The sequence below is a fragment of the Populus euphratica genome, unplaced genomic scaffold (assembly GCF_000495115.2).
Source record: "Populus euphratica unplaced genomic scaffold, PopEup_1.0 scaffold2.1, whole genome shotgun sequence".
NCBI lineage: Eukaryota > Viridiplantae > Streptophyta > Magnoliopsida > Malpighiales > Salicaceae > Populus > Populus euphratica.
In genome coordinates this window covers 4,896,448-4,920,964 of record NW_011499846.1, presented here as the reverse complement: position 1 = coordinate 4,920,964, position 24,517 = coordinate 4,896,448, and the positions used below count along the sequence as shown (strand labels likewise).

The 24,517-nt window shown below is 31.0% G+C and overlaps 2 protein-coding genes across 4 annotated transcripts; both read left to right on the top strand.

Annotated features, from left to right (window-relative positions):
• The first annotated feature begins 8,640 nt into the window (after window positions 1-8,640).
• On the top strand, window positions 8,641-12,618 carry LOC105134073 (ARID/BRIGHT AND ELM2 DNA-binding domain-containing protein). 3 transcript variants are annotated; one of them, XM_011038358.1, is made up of 3 exons: window positions 8,641-8,863; window positions 9,255-10,381; window positions 11,221-12,618. In XM_011038358.1, exons 2-3 carry the CDS (start codon window positions 9,263-9,265, stop codon window positions 12,064-12,066), a joined length of 1,965 nt encoding a protein of 654 aa, XP_011036660.1. In that variant the 5' UTR covers window positions 8,641-8,863; window positions 9,255-9,262; the 3' UTR covers window positions 12,067-12,618. The 3 variants fall into 3 exon arrangements, with proteins under 3 accessions (XP_011036660.1, XP_011036652.1, XP_011036644.1); XM_011038350.1 differs by having other exon boundaries at window positions 9,236-10,381; XM_011038342.1 differs by lacking the exon at window positions 8,641-8,863 and having other exon boundaries at window positions 8,870-10,381.
• An 8,347-nt stretch (window positions 12,619-20,965) lies between these two features.
• Window positions 20,966-23,904, top strand: UBC6 (ubiquitin-conjugating enzyme 6). Its single transcript, XM_011038327.1, has 6 exons — window positions 20,966-21,228; window positions 21,349-21,428; window positions 21,959-22,073; window positions 22,195-22,247; window positions 22,350-22,478; window positions 23,637-23,904. The coding sequence occupies exons 1-6, from the start codon at window positions 21,185-21,187 to the stop codon at window positions 23,765-23,767; spliced, it is 552 nt and encodes a 183-aa protein (XP_011036629.1). The 5' UTR covers window positions 20,966-21,184; the 3' UTR covers window positions 23,768-23,904.
• Window positions 23,905-24,517: the final 613 nt, after the last annotated feature.

Genomic DNA, 24,517 nt, shown 5'->3' with positions numbered 1-24,517 from the left:
GCTTTTATTCGTTATTTATCACGTTCATTTCGATTCCTATCCCACAATAATGCATTAAATATCTAATATTAGAAAAAAGAAAGTCAGGTTTCTCAGTCGTTTCAACGCTTTCCATTTCACTTTGTTATTAAATTATGTTCCGAATCAGTTTTCAGGCCTTATGTTTTCTTTTCTGATGAGGTTCCAAAATCCAAAGTGTTTAGAAATAAGTTTTTTAGCGGTGGTAAAATAGTCTATTCTCCATTATTTATGAAATTTGTAGCTTGTTATAGAAAGCATGTAACCTGCAAAACAGTTTCATTTGGTGGGATTTGGAGACCCTCAAATGACAAAAAGTTGGTGACCTTTAAGCAAATAGTTATAATAAATGAGAGAATGAGTATTTATTCTTAAGAACAAAATTTTTTGTTCTTAGTTTTGATATGATAAATGTTCTGAAATTAGAAAAGCATTTTTGTTGACAATAGAGAATGTGAACTTTTTACCTGTGTGATTGTAATGGTATTTGTACTCCTAAAACCCTATAAAAAATATTAAGGCTTTAGGATGTCTTTTTACCTTTATAGCAATCAAGATCAATGGGTCTAGCAATTTTCTTGACCCATGCCTAATTAGACGTGGTGCACATCTAAGTTCATAGGTGGTGTGTTTGGTAACTTGCGAGATTCATGTTCGTTTGAGCTTGGCATGTAGGTGAGCCTAATAGCATTGGATCTGGCATCTCGCCAAACTTGTGCCCTATTAGGCTCAAAATGTAGTTAGACCCAAGATTAATAAGTCGTGTCTGCTTGGTCTCAATACACAGCCAAGTTGAAGGATGTTAGATCTAGCAGCTTGCCAGACTTGTGTCTATTTAGACTCGACACATAACCAGACTCAAGGGTGCTAGGTTTGGTAGCTTGCCAAACCTATGCTTATTTGGGCTTAGCTCGTAACCACGTCTAAAGACGCTAGTCCTAGAAGCGAGTTAGACCCATGTCACTTGGGCCTGACATTCTGTCTAGTCTAAGGATGTTAGGTATAGATGTAAGCCCCACCCACTTATCAATGGGTTATCATCATGTCTTTGGATTTTTTAAACAAGCATTTAGGCTCCAAATTCATTTTTCATAAAATGCCAAAAATAGTGATCCATCACTTACAGTTATCACTTTGTTTTTCTTTGGTTTTTCTCTTTGATTTTTTTTTTTAAATTTCCCTGTTTTGATTGCCGGATTGTGGAGCTCTGCAGGATTTAGATTTTGCCTCTGATACTTGGATCCATCAATTTCCACTGCATTGCCATGGAGCTGGTTTAGGTCCAATTCCTGCTGCATTGCCATGGAGCTTGGATCATGTATTTAATTTTCTTTCTTTCTTTCTTTCTTTCCATAATGTTGCTTGATTTGTGTTTTTTCTTTGTTTTTTCTCACAATGTCTTTATTTTCCTCCTCGGTTTTGGGTGTCCGTTGTGGTTTGCTGAGATGTTGAGCTGCCACAGTCCTTGAGCTCAATCATCGTTGCTTATCACCATTTATCTTCATAGATGTCCCATTTTCTCCAGTATCGATAGTGACTTAGACATGTTCTTTGCTCAATCTTTTTTCCCTTCGATTATCTTACAATCATTCCTATAATTTCTTTGTTTTGACTTGGCGTACATAGTCCTTCATTTTCTTTGTTGCCTAAGTTGACTTTTGACAGGGTATTACTTTCTCCCTCTTTTTTTTCTCCTTGCCTTTTCTGTGTCGTTTGCTGTGATGTTGTCCCCATTCATAGCTTTAATCTTGTCTCTTCTACATGGTGACTATATTTGTTCCATTCCCCCTTGCATTGTCACTTTGCTTTCCTGATTCTTCTTTTTTTTTTTTCCACGATGTAACTTGATTGCTATCATTTTCCCCCTTCTATTCCCAGGAATGGTTTATTCACCGGCTGTTTATCTTTCTCATCTGTTTTTTTCTTTTTAAACTATTGTTTGCTGAGATCTTAAGCTTCTCCTGAAATTTAGTGTTGCCTTTGGTGATCGTTTACAATGATCTGATTCGACATCCCCATCTCCCAATATTGTCATTTGGCATGCTCTTGTCTTCTTTCATTTTTTTTTTTCCTTTTCCTTTGCATGGTTATCAGCTCTTTTGCCTTTCTTTTAGGCTTTTAGGTTTTTTGATGTCTGTTATATTTGACCTCCGTCAACCTTTTAACCCCCCTTTTAGTTTCGGTACCAGTTCTTTTTTTAGTTTTGTTATCAGTTTTAGCTTATTCTTTTTCCTTGCACCTTTCTTTTAACCAGGACACTCACGCTTGCTTTAACGCTGCTTCTGTGTTTTTTTAATTTTATTTTTTATCTATCTATCCCAGCATTATGATTTGTTGTGAAATAGTAACTTGCTGGTACATTTCGACCACCATAAAAGACTTGCTCATGGAATCCTCTGCAACGTCGCTGCTTTTTATAACATTGCTTTTTAAGAGACTGCTTATTCTATGTTGTCTTCCATGACACCCACACATGGCTTATGCTTATCCTTAATTATTTAACCCACATTCATTATAGCTTAGAATTCTTTCACTTCATTTCACTGTCATTGTATGAGCTCCTATGAATTCCATTTGTTGCCCTCACTTAACAGCTACTAACACATTTTTTTTCCCCTACAAGCTCAATGATTATCTGTCTTTTCCAGAACTTGCGCTGCACCATGCAAGCAAAGGAAAAAAAACTGATAAATCATGTTATGTGATCCTATCTTCCTCCACTGCAAGTTAAGTATTAGCCTTGAAAAAAGTAGTCACCAAGTTCTTGCACCAGTTTGTTGCATGCCCTAGGAATTTGAATCTTTGTTCATTAACAGTGACAAACAATATGGAGCTTTATTAATCTTTTGTGCATAGAATTCTCTAATATTAGGGAGGGTTTGGGATTGATTTTTAAATACAAAATAAGTTTGTGTTTGTTTACCATACGTTGTGCATTTAGTTTGCATTTGACAGTTGATTTCATTATCCCATTTTAAAACCATTCAAAAACATGTGATCGCACAATGGAAAGTTATGCCTGCGGTGAAGGGCGAGCAACATAGCTAGTGTGTGAATCGAACAATAATGAGGATATGGCTCCGATTTCTTCTACCGAGCTCGCCAATAGCTTACGATTCTAATGAAACAACATTCTAAATGATAATATATCATTCTTCATAGTTATTTGAAACTATATTTTTTTATATTATCAACAATTCCTTGTCAAGATGAATTATATGTAATTGAATATCCTATTTCTTTGATGTTTTTTTATGGTTATTGCTTATAAGTGATGCCACGTTTAGAATCCAGGTGATGTGATAAATTTATTTTTCTCATGCATGTATTATCATAAAATCATTAACATAAATATAGTTTTTAAACTTGTCCGACCTAGTAGTAGGTTGATCTGGTAACTTATCTATTTAAAGTCTTGTTTACTAGGTTGATTTAATGACTCGTCAATTCAAAACTTGTTTGGAGACAATTATTTTTTTAATCAGTGACTTTTTAAAACTCGAGTGACCTTGATGGTTAAGTTTAATGTTTATTATTTTGATAAAATGACATCATTTCATTGAAAAATAATTGAAATGATACTGTTTTAAAATTAACATAGGTTTACTCAATGACTAAGAGTAACTTGACTCTTAGCTGAATTAGATTTCGTATTAAGTTTCACAATTATTAACATGACTATTTTCCTTTAATCATGTGATTTGTTTTTGAAATCTATTGACCACTCATGTATATACAAATAGAAAATATTATTCAATCATTAAAATTATAATGTTTTCAAGTTCAATCTTTTTTTCAAGGAATTTTACATAGGTTAGTTTACAAGTAATTTTATGGTGTTTAAGGGTAACCAATGATGTTGTATTAGTTACCTTACAAGGTTTACTTTAAAAGAAATATAGAGATACAATTATGAGATAAAAATCCTATATAAATATATTTTTATCATTTTTTATGGATTATGATTTTATATTAAATGGTAAACCTATGATTCTATCTAGTCAATATGCATACAGTAGTACCAAAGCTCTCTAATTCCTTCTCCTTTTTATGTCTTTCTTTTTCCAAAGTGGAGCTTAGTAAATAATTAATAAGATGTTATTAGTTATTCTTGGAGCACTATAAAAATTTGTCAATTTGAGTAAATTGAGGTAATTTGTCAATTCGAGTAAATTGAGGTGGTTATAAAATTTAGTCTGGCCTGATGGGTTGACACAAGACTAGTTTATGTGGGGTTGTTTTTAAACTATTTGGAAAGTTGATTTGATCATGCTTAGCTGATGTGGTAGGTCAATGTATAATTTAGGTGATTTTATCGATATATATTTTAATTTTATTTAAAATTATATAATTTTGAACAAAAAAACCAATAAACCCTGATTAATTCACAATTTATAGATTAGCCTACCCGACTTAAACTTGGCCTTTATTTGGGTTGAGTCTTGACATAGAAAATATTAAGTGTAAAATGAGAAGTTTATGTGTGTATTTAATTAAATAAATTGAGAATTATTTATGATAAATAAAAAAAATCATTAATAATAACTAAATGTGTATCTAAAAAAAGAGAGGAAGATACAGATCAAGATATTTGATCTTGCAATGTGGTTTAATTTATCTAATTTTACTAGATGATTTTGGTTATTAAAATTAATTTTTCATTTAATCAAATCATAGAAAAAATAAACACGAATAAAATTAATTGAATAAAATTAAAGGAAAAAATATCTTGCTATATTTGTTAGAAATATCATTCAATTTTTATTTATCTTTTTAAATAAAGTTCAATTATATAAAATATAAAAAATATTAATGAATTAGAATAATCTTTTTTAAAACTATATACAAACAAAATAATTAGAAAACAATCACTATTCAAAAAAGCTTAACTACAAACATCAAGAAATTAAAGAGATGTATTGATTTTAATATAAATTAAAAAATACATATGTTTTATTTTATTTAAAAAAAAAGATCATTATATAGTGTCTGGTCCATTTAGGAGGGCCACGTGTATGAGTCTTAATTTTCTTTAATGTAATTGAGGCGGATAATAGGTTAAATGACCCGTTATCTGGTTGGTATTTCCTAGATTCTTGTCACTATAGTAGCTGGAAAAGCAGGTTTTATATTTTGTTTATCTAAAATCTTATTTTAACCAAAAACATGTGGATAAATGCCAATACATATTAACAAACCCATAGATATCATTAACAAAAAAACACACAAAAAAACAACAAAATCAACCTAAAGCAAAAAAAAAATATGAGTTTATATTTGGTTTTTAGGCAATTTCAAGACATAAAAACACTTAAGTAAAACTCTTCTTATTGAATGAAACTCATTGACAACAAAATCAGTCATTTTAGTAGTTGAAATTGATGTTAATACTTTTTTTCTCATATAGCTGGAATCTAGGGATCTCTTTCTCTCTTAACTCAAATTAGGGACTAAAAAATAACAAACACAAACTTTTACATTGAAATTAAATTGAAAAAATATTAAGCAACTAAATGTGTATAATTTGTAAAATTTAAGGATACAGTTAATTTTTTGTGTAAACTTCAAAACCATCACCTACTTGTGGTATCCTTTTCTATTGTGGTATTCTGCCTTCAATTTGGTCCAAAAAATATAATCTTGTGAAAAAAGGTTTGAAGATCAAATTAAAAAAAATAATTTGAGCAATAGATCCACGTTAACATATGATAGAGTGGATAATATGGTGGTGTATGGTGAAAATACTATGTCTTCTATATTTAGAGTAATATTATATATTCTACATATGATCAAGATCTAAATATATCTATGAATAATTAATTTGACATGTACATGTCAACTCAGGACATGCTTGGAATTGTGATAGCAGTGACAGTTTAAAGTATTTTTTGTTTAAAAATATGTTAAAATATAGTTTTTTTAAAAAAATATTTTTAATATCAGTATTTTTTTAAATATTTTTAATATCAGCACATTAAAACAATATATATATAATTTTTTAGAACCTAAACACACCTTTAAAGTTAATGGTAAGATTTGAATCCAAGACCTCAAAATTATTTCCTATTTATATGTTTTGATTATGAACTTTACATACCTTTTTTCTTTATTGGAGTATATTTTTGGTTTGCAAAAATATTCAAAATATAAAATGTACACAATATTTATTTATAGCAGTCATTAGATTGGTGGCTTATAAAAAAATAATGTTTAAATGATGGTAGTGTTTTTTAAAAATCAAGATAAATTCAAGAGTTAGGTCATTGATTTGACTATATTTAATAAGATTAGTAAATTTAATATTATGATAAAAATAATAATAAACAACAACAACAAATAAATACAAATAAATAAATAAAATGAATTAATGCAGGCTAACCTGTTAAACATGTAACCCAACATATGAGATTAGAGCAATCACATGAAAAAAAATATCAAGGTATAATCTCCAACAAAATCAATATCAAAAAATGAGATTGCAAAAAAAATAATTGTAAAAAAAAAAGACACGAGAAAACCATAAGTTAACCCGAGCTAACCTTTTAAACTCATAATTCAAGTCTCAAGGTAAAAATTACCCCATAAAAGTCAAGCTTGAAAAATAATGAAGCCAAAATCCCGATCAACAAAATGTCAAAGTTTGTATTTGAAAAAAAAAAAGTTTAAATAAAAAAGAATCTAAAACAAAACAATTATCAATTAAAATAATAAGGACAAAATATGATATAAAATTAAATGAAGTCAAATATTGAGGGATAAAATTGAAAAAAAATTAAAAGCAAAACAAAATAATTAAAATAACAATGACTAAATCTAATAAATAAATAAAAAATCAAAGAAGGATGAAATTGAAAAACAAAATATTTCACGAATTATTTCAAATACAACAAATAGTAATAAAAAAAATATGAACAAAATCTAAAGAAAAAATAAATTAAAATACTGCTTTGAAATTTATAGGATCATGCATAAAAATCAAGGTAGAGAAACAAAAGAAGAGAAAAAAAGGTTGTTGGTATCAAATTAAAGGTTTCAATTCAAAATAATATTTTATGTATAAAAATACTAAATTGTTTATGATCTAACCTTTTTTTTTTAAGTGGTGAAAAGATAATAAAAACCACAATAGTTAACACACACACATATTTTAGGTTAAGTGTTGACAAGTTTTAAGATAAGTTTGATAATATTTATACTTTACTCATTATTTATATATTAAAGTAATTATCCAAAAAATAACCATTTATTTGGACTGGGTTATATTAATATTTATCAATTTTATATTAAATTATTATTTATAAACAACAATATTTTTTACTATTATGGCAACAATGAAAATAATTATACAATCAAGTAATTATAGTGAAAATAAAAATAACATTAACACGATGATGGTTTTGATTCAAAGAAAATAATAGAAATAGTGGCTAAATGATTTCAATAACAAATTAAACATGAATTGATAATTCTCAAAAAAATACTTTTCCCTATTGAAATACTTCCATAAATGAGTTACTGTTATTATTCTTTACTTGATTAGTTTTTTAATTCACAAAAAAAATCTCACACAAATGATAAAAAGCCCTAATAAATTGCCTGATATCACTAAGCATCAAGTTTCTATCAATTGTATTATGTTCATCCGACCCCCTCTTCTCTCGTCAAGGTTGATACGTATGGGTGTTAGTATTTAGATTTTAGAGCATTACTTTAAATCACAAATAAAAAAAAGTTTTGGTTCTTATTTTTTTTAAATTTTAATCATTGATTGAAATAAAGAGAAAAAAACCAATCAAAAAAACTGCTAAAGAATACAAAAAATTTAGTATTTTTGGAATATCTATTACCCAGTGAAATACTAAGAAATTTTATATTATTTTGGAAATAATTGTTGTAGTTATTCCATGTATTACAGACATGAGAAGTAGAGAGAGAAAAAAAATATTTTTTTAACATACATAGAAATATTCTCTCTCTCTTTTTTTTTTCAGGATTTGATATGGTTTTTTTTTTTGGATTTCTCTCTCTCTCTCAGCATTAGATTCATGTATTTCTCTCTCTCTCTCTCTCAGCATTAGATTCATGAAATAAATATTGTTAATTAATTCTAAAAACCTATGAAATTCCACATATAACATCCACTTAAATTAAGCCACGACAACTCAATAAATATATCATGTTAAAACTAGTATGATTTTTATTTTCAGACAAAATTTCTATTTATTCATATCGATTTTAATATAACTGTTGTGAAAACAATCCAATTATAGTTTAAATATTTGAGTTTTAATATAGTAGATCAACTTATAATGTCGTGTCTATTTGTTGGTTGTAATATTTTACTAAATCTTTTTATAGTTGAAAAATATTACTTTTGAAAGGAAAAAAAAATATATAAAAAAAATTCAATGGCTCAAAAGACAATAAGATGGACCCACAACCATATTTAACCCTCAAAAAATATTTTTAGTTCCAAAAATATTCTCACCCCCTTGATGAAACCACAATAAACCCACCCTCCTTAACTCAACCCAAGAGTTAATAATTAACCAGGGTCAAGTCAAAGGTGACCACTATAAATAAAGGACCATTGTGGCCATATTTCTCAAAACCCTACTCTATTGAAAGCTTTTTTCGATTAGAGCTTCTTGCACTCTCATCTAAACCTAGTCCTAAAAAAAAATAAGAAAGGAAAAGACTAAAAGAGGGAGGGAGGGGCAGGCAAGAACGAAAAGGGCCAAAAACCGAAGGGGGTCGAGGCAGCAACCACCTCACCCGTGTTGGTCTCATTGAAACCCCACACCCACAATACAACTTCCACGCAAACAGAACCTACGAAATTCTGGTATGTCTCTCCTTCTTTCTATTTTTTTTTTCTCTTTAACCCCTAAAGCATTAATCTTTTAGATTTTGAAAACTAGGGTCTCTGTCTGTTCAAAACTTATTCTCTAGCCCCCCAATTCTTACAGACTCTCTCTCTACGCTGTCTACACGCACAAGACCCATTTGACTCGTTCAAGAGAGAGACAGCGGGACCATAGAATTTTTACAGGCGTTTCAAAACCCTAGATCAGCCCTCAAATTCCCGCCAAAACCCCATCTCCTAAACATGACCTAATTCTAAACTGTGCATGTGATAAATACTGCTAATTAATTATGTAGTTTTTTGGTTTTTTTTTTTTTATGATAACAAAGAGAACAACTGACCCACTTTTAGTGTTTCGACACAATGACAGGATGGTCAATGATAGCTGATGATTTTACAAAAAAACCACAAAGAAAGATAGCTCCGGACGGGTTTTGGGTGGATCTTGAGCCGAATTCAAAAGGGTCCGTTTTGAAAAGCGAACTCGATTTCCAGCTCAGAAGCCGTTTCGATAAGTTTCTGGACTCGGTTTTCAAAGAGATTTGTGGGTTAGATGGTTGTTTATGGATTCTACCTCCAATGCTTGAAAATGGGCAGTTTGTAGATCTGCTTAAACTGTTTTTGGCTGTGAGCGAGAAAGGTGGGTATGGTGTTGTTTCTGAAAATGGGTTGTGGGATTTGGTCGCTCAAGAGTTTGGGTTTGGATTGAACCTTGCCCCGACTGTGAAATTGGTTTATATTAAGTACTTAGACTCCTTGGAGAGGTGGTTAGAGAGGCTTCTTGTTGATGGTATAGGATTGAACGCTAAGTTGAGTGATAGGGGGGTTAATGTGGGTGGCGCTTTGATGGAATTAGGGGCAGAGTTTAAAGGGTTGTTATCTGAAATGCCAGAGAATGAGTTCTTGGAATTGAATTCGGAGTTGAATGTGAATGCTGAGGTGGAGTCTTATGAGAGTGAGAAGTTTGCCGAGGATGAAGAGTCATTGCATATAGACTCAACTAAGAGTGGTGTTGATTTTGTGGAAGTTGGGGAATCAGGTGATAATGTAGTAAAGAGTTTCATGATGGATGGTTCTTTTACTATCGAGGATATAAAAGGCAAGGATGTTGATGAAAATTTGATATCTGATTCAAGGAAAAGTGAGAAAGTGGAAAATGAGGATGAAGTGAAGAGCGTCGTGGTGGTGGAAACTGATGGAGATGAGGAAGGAAATAAGGGTATTAACAGTGAGATTGAAGAACTGGATTTAGCAACTTTTGAGGAATCTGTTTCTAGTCGTAAGAGGAAACGGGATTCCATTTATAGAATGCTGAACTGGGTTACTGAGCTTGCAAAGGATCCATGTGATCCCGTGGTTGGATCGTTACCTGAGTGGTCAAAGTGGAAACGTTATGGGAATGAGGAATGCTGGAAGCAGGTTTTGGTGGCCCGGGAATTGTTGTTTCTGAAAAGAAATGCTGATTCAACTTCAAGTGCAGAGGGGTTTGTTAAGCAGGTATCTATCACTTACTGATGTTTTACTGATGTTTCCTGCTATTATTGGTAAAGGTGATTGATAGCATACTGTCTTTCATAGATGGTTCTGTGTATCTACTCTATTTATTCATTGGTTGAAAAACCTTTTCAGGCTCCATGTCTGTATGTTTAAATATGGATTTATGATTGTATATAGATCACACACTGACTTTGTTTATTAAAGTATCATTTTTCTTCTGTTACTTTTGCTCATTTCTTCAGAGTGCACTGTAATCATTTTCATGACTTCTGAGCACAGTTATTGAATTTTTTGGCCCCGAGCTGCTGTTATACCCAATTGACACTATGCGCGGAATGAATGTATAAGTGCTTCATCTGGTTCTGTATAGGGCCTTTTGCAATAATTTTTATTGACTGGTATGTATTTCTAGTGTATTGCATTCAACTAGGGCCAAACAGTTTTACAGGTGATTAAATGTTCTCACCATCTGCTACTTGTACCCATTTGACAAGGGAACTCCTAATTTGCTTAGTATTTTGGCCCTTGCATCTTTTGAATTTATCACGTGATGGGCTCTGCTAAAAAACAAGATCACTGGTTGTTCATGCTGTGTCTATGTTAAAATTGATTTTAGGTCACAGATGCATGTTTTTGATTGATGGAAATTGTTCTGCTATGGATTGGCCACTGATTGTGATGTCCTCATCAATTTTAATACCTTAATTTGCTATTTATATAATGCTTATGTTGATCCCTGCAAATGTTAGTATATAACTCAGTTTATGTTAATACCATAACAATCCAATTATCTCCAATTTATTACATCATGTAAGTCACAATATATTACCACTTTGTAGAAATATCAGAAGATGCATCCATGTATGTATGATGACCATGCTGGATCTAGTTACAATCTTAGAGAGAGGTTAAAATGTAGAAAGCTTTTTCCTGGGGAAACATCGTCTCAAGCACTTGTTTGCTCACAGTCATCTTCTGCAGCCACCCAAACTGATTCAGATTCTTGCATGGAAGGGGTTTATGATGGCGATTCTTCAACTGAATGTTCAGTGCTTGACCTGCCAATTACAAAGAGAATTCCTGTGGGGCCAGTTTTTCAGGCTGAAGTACCAGAATGGACCGGCATGGCTTCTGAAAGTGACTCAAAGTGGCTTGGGACTCGGGTTTGGCCACTTGAAACTTCAGTCAACAAATTTGTTATTGAAAGGGAACCTATCGGTAAGGGACGGTCAGATTTCTGTGGTTGCCAAGTGCCAAAATCTATCAAATGTGTCAGATTTCACATTACTGAGCAAAGGTTGAGAGTGATGCGTGAATTGGGGAAGGCTTTTAATCAATGGAGATTTGATAAGATGGGTGAAGAAGTAAAACTCTCCTGGGCGGTGGAAGATCAAAAGAAGTTTGGAGCTATAGTGAGGTCAAATCCTCTATCTCTTGATAAGTGTTTTTGGGACGAGATATTCCGATGTTTCCCAAGTAGGAGAAGGGAAGATCTGGTGAGCTATTACTACAATGTATTTCTTTTGCAGCGCAGAGCAAACCAGAATAGATCCACTCCAGACAGCATCAATAGTGATGATGATGAATCAGAATGTGAATCGGTAAACTATGGCTCTAGGCGCGAGGCAGTCAATTCACCAGGCTCCCTCTTGTCAGCAAAGAAACAACATAAATATGTTAAATAGTGTCTGATCAGGTTGATGCCTAACTGAGATATAGAATCTGGCAGTTTCTCTCTCTCTCTCAGATATTTTTGGCTATTTGGCAATTTTGCATGGCTACCACAGAATTTTCAGTGCTTTTGAAAAGCGGAAGTTTAGCAATTCAGGTCTCTTCTTTAGTGGGTAGCTAGAGGAGACAATTGATGACAGCTGTTGTTGTGGGAGCGGCAAACTGTAAGGGCTCAACCAGCCAAATTGATTTTCAAGTGCCTTTGCTTCATTTCTTATGGTTTTTGAGATATACTTCCTGTTCATCCTATATATTTCTACATCGCTTTCAGGTATTTTCACTTTGCAAACCCATTTTCTTTTTAAGCTGTTTGGTGATAAGGCTGGCTTCGATAGGAACATTAGGAATACCGTGAAATGTCAACTCGGTAGTTAGATGGAGATGAATAGAAGAAAAGTGTATACTGTGATTCAATTGTAGTCTCTCATCTATTTTTGGAACATGCACTTGATATGATTGATTTTAAACATGTATGGAAACTAGTCTTGCCTCAGGCATTTGCATTTAGGTTTCTCTGTTTCATGCATCCAATGATTGCCTGTTTTGTAGGATTACATGCTGACAACAAAATATTAAAAGCACGCTGCGTTTAGTGTATTGAAAATGAAAAAAACACCATAAGGATGATTGATTCAAATGTGATGGTTGGATTTGCATGCTATAAACAAATTATGAATTTGGAAGTAAACTTTCTAGACTAGTTGTGCTACATGAGCTTATGACTAGGATGTGGCTGGGTGAGGAACGGTTTCATTGGATGACAAGAGATAAGGAAAGCAGTGAAGAAAACTAAGGATTTCTAGATGCAGGATTGGCACCTGTAGAGACGTAAATAAAAAGAACAACCTTTTCGACTCGAGTCATATGTTCCATTCTAGTCTTTCCTGTAGTGGAAGTACTCAATTTGGACATGCACATTCAAGGAGACGTTTCACACATTTGTTCTTCCTTTTGAATGGATCGGACCGTTTAATGGAAGAAAATGGCTGGCTTGAATATTTAGGGTCGATTTCAAGTTTGATTGAAACTAACCAACAAATTATTAGTTTATGTGTCGTAAAAGCTTGGACGATCGTGTTGGCTTGAGCAAAATGGAATGCATGGATAGCGAAAATGTTCGGCAAAGGTGTGTTTCGTTGAGTGTATTTCCGCAGTTGATATGGAGCGAAACAAGCTTTGTGCTTGGTAGTATGCGTCTTTGGTTAGGATTGGCAAGCTTGTTATTTAGATCGAATAAAACTACTGTGCGGAACAAACACTATTTTAGTTGGAAAAATCAACAAAGATAAATAACGAAAGTAACCTAGGTGATTTGGTAAAACGCCTTTGTCTATTTCTATTTATAGAACAAACTGTAATCAAAAGGGGTTGCGAGTACAACAAGTGTGAAGGGTTTATCTACACTTGAATGCTTGGGATCTTTTGGATTTTGGCAGGCTAAAGCAACTTTTGATGCCTGTGGTCTTCACGGCTGTTCATGAGTTATGTTTTCTTGTAGATATCTCAATCAATATTATGTATACTGGAATAATATGTGTGTGTATTATTTAGAAGCTGTTTGTTTTTTCGTTTAAAATTATTTGGATGCTTTTAAAAATGCGTTTGACTTGAAAGAGCATTTAATTAATATATTATTTTTAATATTTTTTGATATTTTTATTAGAAAATAATATAAATTATATCTTGAAACATCACTCACCTGAAAATTTAAATTATTAGTTAAGATAATTTTTTGATATAATATCATGAAAATTTAAATTATTAGTTGAGATAATTTTTTGATATAGTATCAGAATCTTGATGACCAAATGGTAATGAATTTGAATTTATTTTGTTAGAGAAAAATATAAATTATATTTTGGGATCTCATCTAAAAATTTAAATTGATTTTTTAATAGTTTTGATGTGCTTGAATAAGAATGATATATATATATATATAAAAATTATTTTTAAATTAAAAATATAAAAAAAAAACAATAAAACATTAATATGACTTAATGAAAAAAAAATTGAAATATGTCTCGAGTCTCAACCACGAGCCACAAAGGAGCCGAAATGAATCCCGGCAAATAACATCAAATTCAGCCTCGTAGGTGTAGAACTTAAGCTGGTCCAAAGCTTAGCTTCTTTAGACCAAACGGGTGCGATTGACGTTTGTAGGATTGACATTTATAGGTTGGGCTGGTAGCTCCCAGCCTTTGATGTTTGGTTAAGAAAAGTTAGGCATGGGGTTTATAGAAGCTACAAGCTCAAACTCTAAATTTAATATTTGCAACAAGCATTCTTATAAAAAGATAGGATTGGAAAAGAAGGACTGAAATGAAAGACACATCAAATATGGGTGGTGAATTATAAGTTTTTTAAAAAATATACTTTGATCTTTCAAAGTAAACAATCATGTAAATTATATAATTTTCATCCCTTGATATTGTTTCAATTTTATTTTAGTAAAAAAAATATTTTTGTTATTTTTTTATTTCTAGTTGAGAGAGAAGAGAGAGATCGCTAGATTACGACGGTAGAGAGAGAAACATGTCACTTGATGTGTTTTTTAATCTTAAAAGTTCATGAAAAAATAAATCTCGAGTCTTGACCATGAACCACAAAAGAGCTGATATGAATCCCGACAAGTAACGTCAAATTCAGTCTCTTAGTTGTAGAACTTAAGCTGGTCCAAAGCCTAGCTTCTTTAGACCAAATGGGTGCGATTAGCGTTCGTAGGTTGGGCTTCTAGCTTCCAGCCCCTCATGTTTGGTTAAGAAAAGTCAGGCATGGGGTTTATAGAAGCTGCGCGCTCAAACTCCAAATTTGATGTTTGTAACAAGAATTCTTATAAAAAGATGGGATTAGAAAAGAAGGGACTGAAATGAAAGACACATTAAATATAGGCGGTGAACCATAAATTTTGAAAAAAATACACTTTGATCCTCCAAATTAAACAATCCTCCAAATTATATAATTTTCATCCCTCAAAATTGTTTCAATTTTATTTTGATAAAAAAAATTTTTTTTTATTTTTTTTATTCTTGATTGAGAGAGAAGAGAGAAATTACTAGATTACGGTGATAGAGAGAAAAACATACGTAAACACTATTTTAGTCATCTCAAATAAATGATATTCGTGTTAAATTATTTCATATTTGATGAAAGTTCATGTTCGGTAATTTGAACTATGTTGTTTTTTTTATTTTGGATTGGATTGATTTTGGTTTTTTGGATGTTTTTTATAGGTTATTAATAAATTTATCATAATTTTTAATGTTTTAGGTTAAAAAAATATTCATGGTCAAAGAATGCAAACTCTATTTCATGGTTATCATAAAATAGACATTACTCATCTAAACACGTAGCCTTTTAAGAAATAAGTTAGGTGCTCGTGGGTCTAAGAGGCCAAACCGTGTGCCAATTTGATGTTTGTAACAAGAATTCTTATAAAAAGATGGGATTAGAAAAGAAGGGACTGAAATGAAAGACACATTAAATATAGGCGGTGAACCATAAATTTTGAAAAAAATACACTTTGATCCTCCAAATTAAACAATCCTCCAAATTATATAATTTTCATCCCTCAAAATTGTTTCAATTTTATTTTGATAAAAAAATATTTTTTTTATTTTTTTTATTCATGATTGAGAGAGAAGAGAGAAATTACTAAATTATAGTGATAGAGAGAAAAACATATCGTAAATACTATTTTAGTCATCTCAAATAAATAATATTCGTATCAAATTATTTCATATTTGATGAAAGTTCATGTTCGGTAATTTGAACTATGTTGTTTTTTTTATTTTGGATCGAGTTTGGTTTTTTGGATGTTTTTTATAGGTTATTAATAAATTTATCATAATTTTTAATGTTTTAGGTTAAAAAAATATTCATGGTCAAAGAATGCAAACTCTATTTCATGGTTATAATAAAATAGACAATACTCATCTAAACACGCAGCCTTTTAAGAAATAAGTTAGGTGCTCATGGGTCTAAGAGGCCAAACCGTGTGCCAAGCAATATTGTGGGTTGCAATTTAGCTAGTGAATAGTTTTTAAAAGTTTATTTTTTTATATAAAAAACATGGAGGATGCATATAATCTGATTTACTTTATTTATATTAGAAGCTGATTGCAACACACGAAGGTTAATAAGGTAGGGAATAACGCATTGTCAACGTGAAAAAGATTTCTTAAACTTCAAGAAAATGTTGAGAAATGAATGTGTTGGGTAAACAGTTTGCCGTTATAATTTTTATCAGGTTAAAACTCATTTTTATGTATTTCTTTTTCTCAACATTTTGTTGATTCGAAGCATAATGTCTTGAATATGACTTGGCGTGACTTGAAAAACAAGTTTTAATTAAAAAAATTTAGATAAATGCCTTGCAAACTTTTTATGCAAATGTGCGTGAAGATAAATGAACAATTGATTAAGAGAATTTTATGGGGAAAAAATTAAAAAAAAAAAGATTTTTTCATCTAATTGAATATTCATGACATCTATATAGAATGTGGTCACCCAAGAGCATGCTCTTTCATCATTTTTTTCCAACAACCCCCTCTATTTCGTTAACAAGCAAGGACTGAAATGCAAAAAACTAAGAAAAAAATGTAAAGGTGAAAAACTACATAAATGAAAATGTATAATATCACGTTTTTAACAATTAAAATGGAAAAAATATAATTTGTGCTTTTCTATTGTTATTGTCAATAATGACACCAGTTCTTTCAATTTTTCTTAACTTAAACCCATGATTATATTTTGTAATATTAATATCTTTATAACGTAGAAAAAAATTTCCCACGTCCCATCCGGGAGAGCATTCAATATGAAATGAAACCCAACACACAAAACCAAGACCACATGACTTAGAAGGACTAGAATAAAAAAAGAGAAATAAAGTTTAATGACTGAGATGCAAATAATGAAGAACTTGAGGGACCTAGAAATGCAAAAGAAGTATATGAACAGTACTGATGTGGACATTACAACGAGTCTTGATGAACAGTAGAATTAGAGTGAAACAAGGACATGTTTAGTTTCAGTTCATTATTTTTATTTTTTAATTTCACTTAATTTAAGCTGTTGTTATCAACGGAGTAGGGAAAAATGGTTAGCTACTTATGTTCCGTGTGCCTTAATATGGATGTTGTAGCGGCAAAGGAAAATGCTGAATTTATGGGCCACTTGATTATGGCTCCTTGATGCAACATCCTGTCGTATTATCTATCGTCTTTAATCACGAGAGATACCTTTTAATAACTAGAGAGATATTTTATTTATTTTTTAATAATTATAAATTTATATGTTTTTGAAGTATACTAAAATTTTATATAATTATTAATTTTAAAATTAATAAAATTTATCGAGATATATACAAATTAAATTAATTTAAATATCTATATTAATAATTAAGATATATACAAATTAATTTAAGTATCCATATTAATAAAAAAAAAATCTATCATTTTGCTTGTGGTTATTATTTTTTAAAGTATTTTTTATTAAAAATGCTTGTGATTATTATTTTTTATTTTTAAAAAATTATTACGGATATTATATTAGTATATTAAAATAATATAAAAAGGAGACAAACCCTTTCCACCACTAGGTCAAGCCCTAGTTTGCTTTTTTAAAGTATTTTTAAAACACATTAAGATGTGAGACAAAACTTTGCAAGGGTGAGTGGATCCGTGCAAAAAGATCAGCTGAACCCCTGATGTTTTGTCTTTATTATCTGCTTGCAATAAGCTGACTACTGTTGTCTGCACCCTGCAGTCTATGAGCTGTGTCCCTTTTCAAGCCCTCTTCTGTCTGTAGCAGCCAGGAAGCAACCTTGTGGTGCTCCTTTGCTTGTGTAATGTCATTATGGTATTAAGATCGTACGCGTTAAGAATTTCGTACACTCAAGAATAAAGTAATAAAATGGGAAAAAGAAGAACAAAAAGATTTGTCGAGGAAGAATCATTCATTTAAAAAAAGTCAAATACTGGATACGAAGAATTTATCGTCACTCCATGAATAACCAGAATCAATTATTTTCTGTCAACAAAATTATAAGGTTCCTGCGATGATGACTTCACGTTACTGCACAGCGATGACACCATAAATAAGGATCAAGGGGGGATTATGTTGTATTTATGGGAAGATTACTTCTTTTCCAAATTTCAGTTGCAGAAAAAGAAAATTATTATTTCCTGTTCAATAACATCAAAGTAGAGAGCAGCTTGCTGCCATGTGCTAGCTCTGGATCCTTCTCAGCCTGCCTTCCCTGTATAATTCACCTGTCGCTTTCTCCCATTAACAATATACAACGTCAAAATGCATTGCATCAGATATAAGATGCTTTTACTGGACTCTCTTTTTATATCAGCAACGTTCGGGTCAAGCAACTCTGCTGTATACCTTGCTTCAGCAGCTGGGTTCCTCTGTGCTTTCAAAAGCAGCCCCATTTATTTATACCGAATGAATGCATGCACCAACTCTTCGTACACGTTTCCTCCACCCATTTGCCCCTCATTGTTCTGTAATCCAAACTGAAAATTTAATTTTCATTCTTTTTTTATTTTTAATTATTTTAATATATTAATAAAAAAATAAAAAAAATATTAGCTTCTTGATCTAAAAGGGTGGGATGTGCTGATTTTTAATGGTAAGTAAGTGGGTGGCTTGTGGCAGCATTGAAAGGTGGAGAGAGAGAGTGAGGTGCAGGAACAAGATGTGCAGTGGCATGTAGCAGGGCGCGCCCTTATTCCAAAGCCTGGTAAAAGCAAACCCTTTTCTACTAGTGGTTGAAATTACTTTCTTCGTTTGATAATTGAAATGAAAAGGAGAGGTTGATTAGCACCACTACGTGATCTACAATTGAAAGGTCCAGTTCTCTTCCAGGGAAAAAACACAAAACAAGAGTACTTTTTGTGATTTAAAAATTTTAATTTTTTTATTTACTTAATATTTTTAAATAATATTAATATATTAATATTAAAATATATATATATTTTAATATATTTTAAAATAATAAATACTTTAAAAATCAACTACAAACCACAGACCACGTAGCCACCGCTGAAAAATGTACTGCGTCCAACTCTTTAGCTGATGTGTACCCCACCCGTTATCGAGCAGAATATATATCGTTCAAAATGTAACGTCGGCCGCCCATTGATTGCGAAAAGACCTCATTAATGATTGAACCTTTGCTTTGTTTTTGGGTTAAAAAAATGATTTTGAAAGTTTTTTAGTATTTATTATTTTTTTAATATTAAAAATAAATTTTAAACAATAAAAAATATTATTTTAATATGTGCATAACAAATTAAATTTAGAGTGGAGTCATGTGTCCCTAACAAATTAAATTTAGAGTGGAGTCATGTGATTTATGAATCCATTACCGGTGAAGAATGAAGATTGAGTGAAAATAATCAGTCAAAATTGGATGAAATGTAGTTGTTCTATTTGTTCTCGTTATTTTTCTATAGATTGCGATGATACATCTAACTTTTGAAAAATAAAAAGAAATATAGAAAAGGAAAGGAAAGATTCTCATGGTTAATTAATGCAATTGTGTTTAATTATTCCTAGCTCTTGGCAAAAAGAAGAAAGAGAAGATTCTAGCAAGGTTTCCAAGGGCCGCTAGGTGTGTTTGTTTTTGTGTTTAAAAATTATATTTAATTTTAAAATATTTTTTATAATTTTGAATATATGTTAATTTTAAAATAAAAAATATTATTTTAATATATTTTTAAATAGAATACTCTTTAAAAAATAATCATCGTAATTACATTTCAAACACTGTCAAATTACTACTTCTAAAGATAAAACATATAAAAATTGGACGGAACAACTTCTATCATATCATATTAAGATCAATACTCAAGCTTATCACCGACAAAATGTTACATTAAAAATAATTCACCAATAAAACACTAAGAGAGCATCACCGCAAGCGGCTATTTTTTTTTTTTTTTCCTGGATCGTTTGTTTTGCATCTGCTTCTGTATCCATGGTGTAAAAAATATAGTTAAATATTTGATAATATATTAAATTACATTTTATATTGTAGAGTTTATTAAAAAATTAAGTTTGAAATGCAGTTTTTACATATTTTTTTAATTAAGTTTCATAAAATTTTGTTTTTTTATTTACTTGAAATTAATTTTTTTGATATTTTCAGATAATTTTGATGTACTAATATCAAGAATAATTTTTAAAAAATAAAAAAATATTTTGATGTAAATTAAATATTTTATATATGTTTTTTATTACACAACTATAATTTTTTACCAAATACGTGTTTAAATCCAATTAATCACACATTTTTTATTTTTTATTTTTAAATGATGACCATAAAAACTACCTAAAACACACTTAAATACATGTCTTATTTAGTAAATCTTAGTAATACAATAATTATTGTTTTTAAAATTATTTTTATTTAAAAATATATTAAAATAATATTTTTTTAAATAAATAATATTTTTTTATATTAGCATATCTAAAGAATAAAAAAATAAACTTATTTTTAGAATATTTTCTCAGGATTTACTTGATATTTTTTAAAATTAATGTTTTTTTAATTTTATTTTTTGATATTTATTTAATTAAAGACTGTGTTTTATTTTTTTAACTTTATTTTTTTATTTTTTATAAATAAATTTTATTCCTCATTTAAATAAAATTGATTGTATTAATATAAATACAAATAAAATGATAATTTTTATTTTATTTTTCCACGGCGCTTCTCCAGCGACCCGTGAGGCTATTTTAAAAGCTGTCATTCACTCTTTTGCAATAGGGCTCGGTGTGTATTGTCCACAGTTGAATGAAAATAAATATCCAATGATCCTTTTCTTTTCTTTTTTTTTCCTCCTCCCGATATTTGCAACTTATTTATTTTAGTTAATTGTTACGCGGGTTACTAAATACTAATCTAGTTGATGTCCTAAGCATTGTCGTTGCTTCCTTCAGTTGTACAAGCAAAACCTTGAACCATAATCTTCTTCCTTGCTTCCGTTCTCTCTCTCTCTCTCTCAAAAAGAAAATAAAAAAATAAAATAAATTTCTCCTAAGAACTAAGAAAGGATCATGTCTTCCCCTAGCAAACGAAGAGAGATGGACTTGATGAAATTGTTAATCCTCTAACTCAGTTATCTTCTGTTTTTCTTATCTTTTCTTTTTTACTGGTCTTGATTGTAACTATTTACTTTTCTTCTTTTTTTTGGGTTTTTGTTCTGTTGGGTTTTGAATAGGATGATGAGTGATTACAAGGTAGAGCTGATCAATGATGGCATGCAAGAGTTTTATGTTCATTTCAATGGACCCAATGAAAGTAAATCTTCATTGCGCTCTTCTTTCTTTGTTTTTTTTTGTTACATTTTTATTTTCAACTCTATTATCTTTTTTATAGGATAATCAAAGTGATTGCTCTGTGGGTGTTATATATATATTTGTATTGATATAGATGGTGGTAAATGGAGATATTATCTTGTGTTTTGTGATTAATAATTAATAACTCGATTTTTTTAAAAAAGAACTTTTATTTTTGTATTGCTATACAGTTCTCTCATTCAACTGTTTTATGCAGTTCGTAGATTCTAAATCCTTGAATGCCTTTTGATTCTAGAAAGGAGTTCATTTTTAGGAGGTTATTGGTTTTTTCTATTGCCTGATCTGCATTTTGTCAGACCTTTTTAGCCTAGTTCAGAACAATTATAATTCTCGAAGTCATATTCTTTTTGAAACTGGCTTTTTTTTTTTTCTCCTTGTCCAAATCTAATGTAGCAGACTGGATATGCTATTTTTGGTATCAGCAAAAACAAGCATCTTTAACCCCTTTCTGTCATGTGATGGATATTGCAGGTCCTTACCATGGAGGTGTGTGGAGGATAAAGGTTGAGCTACCAGATGCGTATCCCTATAGATCTCCCTCAATAGGCTTTGTTAATAAGATCTACCATCCAAATGTTGATGAAATGTGAGTAAGTCAAGTATGAAAACAAGAACTGTGATTTTCTATACCTGGTAAATCACCATATTTATCCATTTAAAGAGGAACATTTTCTGAAGCTGAATACATTCATGGTTCTAATTTTCAGGTCTGGCTCAGTTTGTTTAGACGTTATTAATCAGACTTGGAGCCCCATGTTTGGTAAATATTTTCTTCGTGCCTTTTAAGATAAAAAATTGAAGCAACTGTCAAGCTATAATGTTTTGGATATATGTCTAACAAGCTGAAACACATGTTCTCCAGATTTGGTAAACGTGTTTGAAGTATTCATACCACAGCTGCTTTTGTATCCTAACCCATCAGATCCATTGAATGGCGAGGCTGCAGCTCTGATGATGCGTGACAAGCCTGCTTATGAGCTAAGAGTTAAAGGTAGTCATTTTTTTTCTTGTTTTTCTGATTAGGCACGCCACATTATCCAATTCTGGACTAAACATTTATATTTTTACCCTCGAATATATGCCTTTTGTTTTTGCTTTCCTTAACCTTTTTCTTTAAATTGGGTTATAATTATTTATACCGGCAATTGAAAGGGAATAGTTTGTAGTGGCACATAAGAGAGTCAGTTGCTCTGCTGTACCAGAATTGCTCTTGGTTGAGAAGTGAGCTGCGCATTCTTAAGATTGTGAAATGTGATATGATATTTAGTTTCCAAATTGGTAGGTCACCTTTTCCCGTGATGAAACATATGGAAAGATCTTGATTTGCTTGTTTTGAATTTAGTTTCATTGAGTAGTCTACTCGCTTGGTCAAAACCTTTTGGAGTGCACTAGTTGATTATGGCATACACAGCATCCCAAATTATATGATCGCAAAAGACTTGACTACTAACCATTTAGCAATGATCTATGCTCATCCTGTCAAGTTTCATAAAATTTGAGCTTTCCACCATTGATGAAAAGCTCAATCATCACACAAGTTATGATCTTGAATAGATCTTTCATGCTCTAAGAATTGCAGCTGAGCATTTGACAGCTACTGAATCTCTGAGATGACCACAGTTGATTTGTTATGTCATAATTTGAAAACTGAACTAGAAATAGATGGACCTTCCAAGAGTGATGGATTTTTTTATTTGAGTATAACAAAAGGCCTCGTTTGTATGTTTGGCTTGGAAGGATAAACCTTTAGCTGAGGTGAGCTCTCTCTCTCTCTCTGTTCGAGTAGGAATCATGAAGATGTTAAATGTAAGGTATATCAAACGACAAGTAGAACGAGGCTCGTTGTATGGTTGATTATATAGGTTTTGCTATCAATGTTGAACAACTGAGCCGTGCTCCATCTTCTTTAGAAACAAAGTTGTAGACAATTAACATATACTTCATCATTCTCCGGGAGATGCTTTGTGTTGTCAACCATATTGCATATCTGTGGCATATCTAACTGAAGTTATTAGACATTGATAGTTGATTGCTTCTTCCAGAAGTGGATGTTGAACTTTTCACTCTTTATGTCCTTTGCTTTACACTTCAACTTAATTTGTGCCAATTTAACATCACCGCAACTTACTTTTATCGGCTTATCAACCAGAATACTGTGAGAAATATGCTAAGCCAGAGGACATTGGTGCTGCCCCAGAAGAAAAATCAAGTGACGAGGAGTTGAGTGAGGATGAGTACGAGTCTCTTGATGATGAAATGGCAGGCCAAGCAGATCCATAGTGGGCTCTTGCTTGGCCTCCCAAGCTTGTTGTATCTGTACATGTTTCTAGCTTCTGTAAAAATCAATCCTAACAAATGAACTTGTTTATCGAGCAGGAAAAAAGAATTCCATGGGCTCTTTATTTGTTTGTCTTCTCGCTTCGTGTTCCAATCTTTTAGTTTTTCTTGCGTGATCCCACCTTTTGCGATTATGTTTAAGCTACATGCATGCATGTGAGACATCATTTCTCTAAAGATGAAATTCCCGCTGGAAGTTTTTCTTATTTTTTAGTTCTTTTTCTTTTTCACATGGTGCTGTTGAGCCGTTTTCAAAATTAATTTTCATTTAGTTTTGTTGTAATTAAAATAAATATTTGTAAGAAAGAAAACAATTTGAATTTTTTAAAGGAAATATATTTTATTACATGATTTTTTAAAATAAAAAACATGCTTTTATTTATCGGTAGCAATATGTTGGCTTTTATTTTATAATATAAAAAGCAATTACTTTCTTAAAATAAAGCCATATGTTGGCTTTTTGTAGCAAGGTCATCACTAAAGCGGTCCGCAAAAAGCCAACATGCTTTTAAGAATGTAAAAGACTTATAATAAAAAATAGTAAAATAGATATATTATTTTTATTTAATTAATATTCATTGCATTTTTTAATAAATCTTGTGTTACGATTTATATATAATAATTCACAAATTAATTTTCAATATTATTGTAAAAACTTTAATTTTATTTAAAAACTACGGGTAATAATTAAAT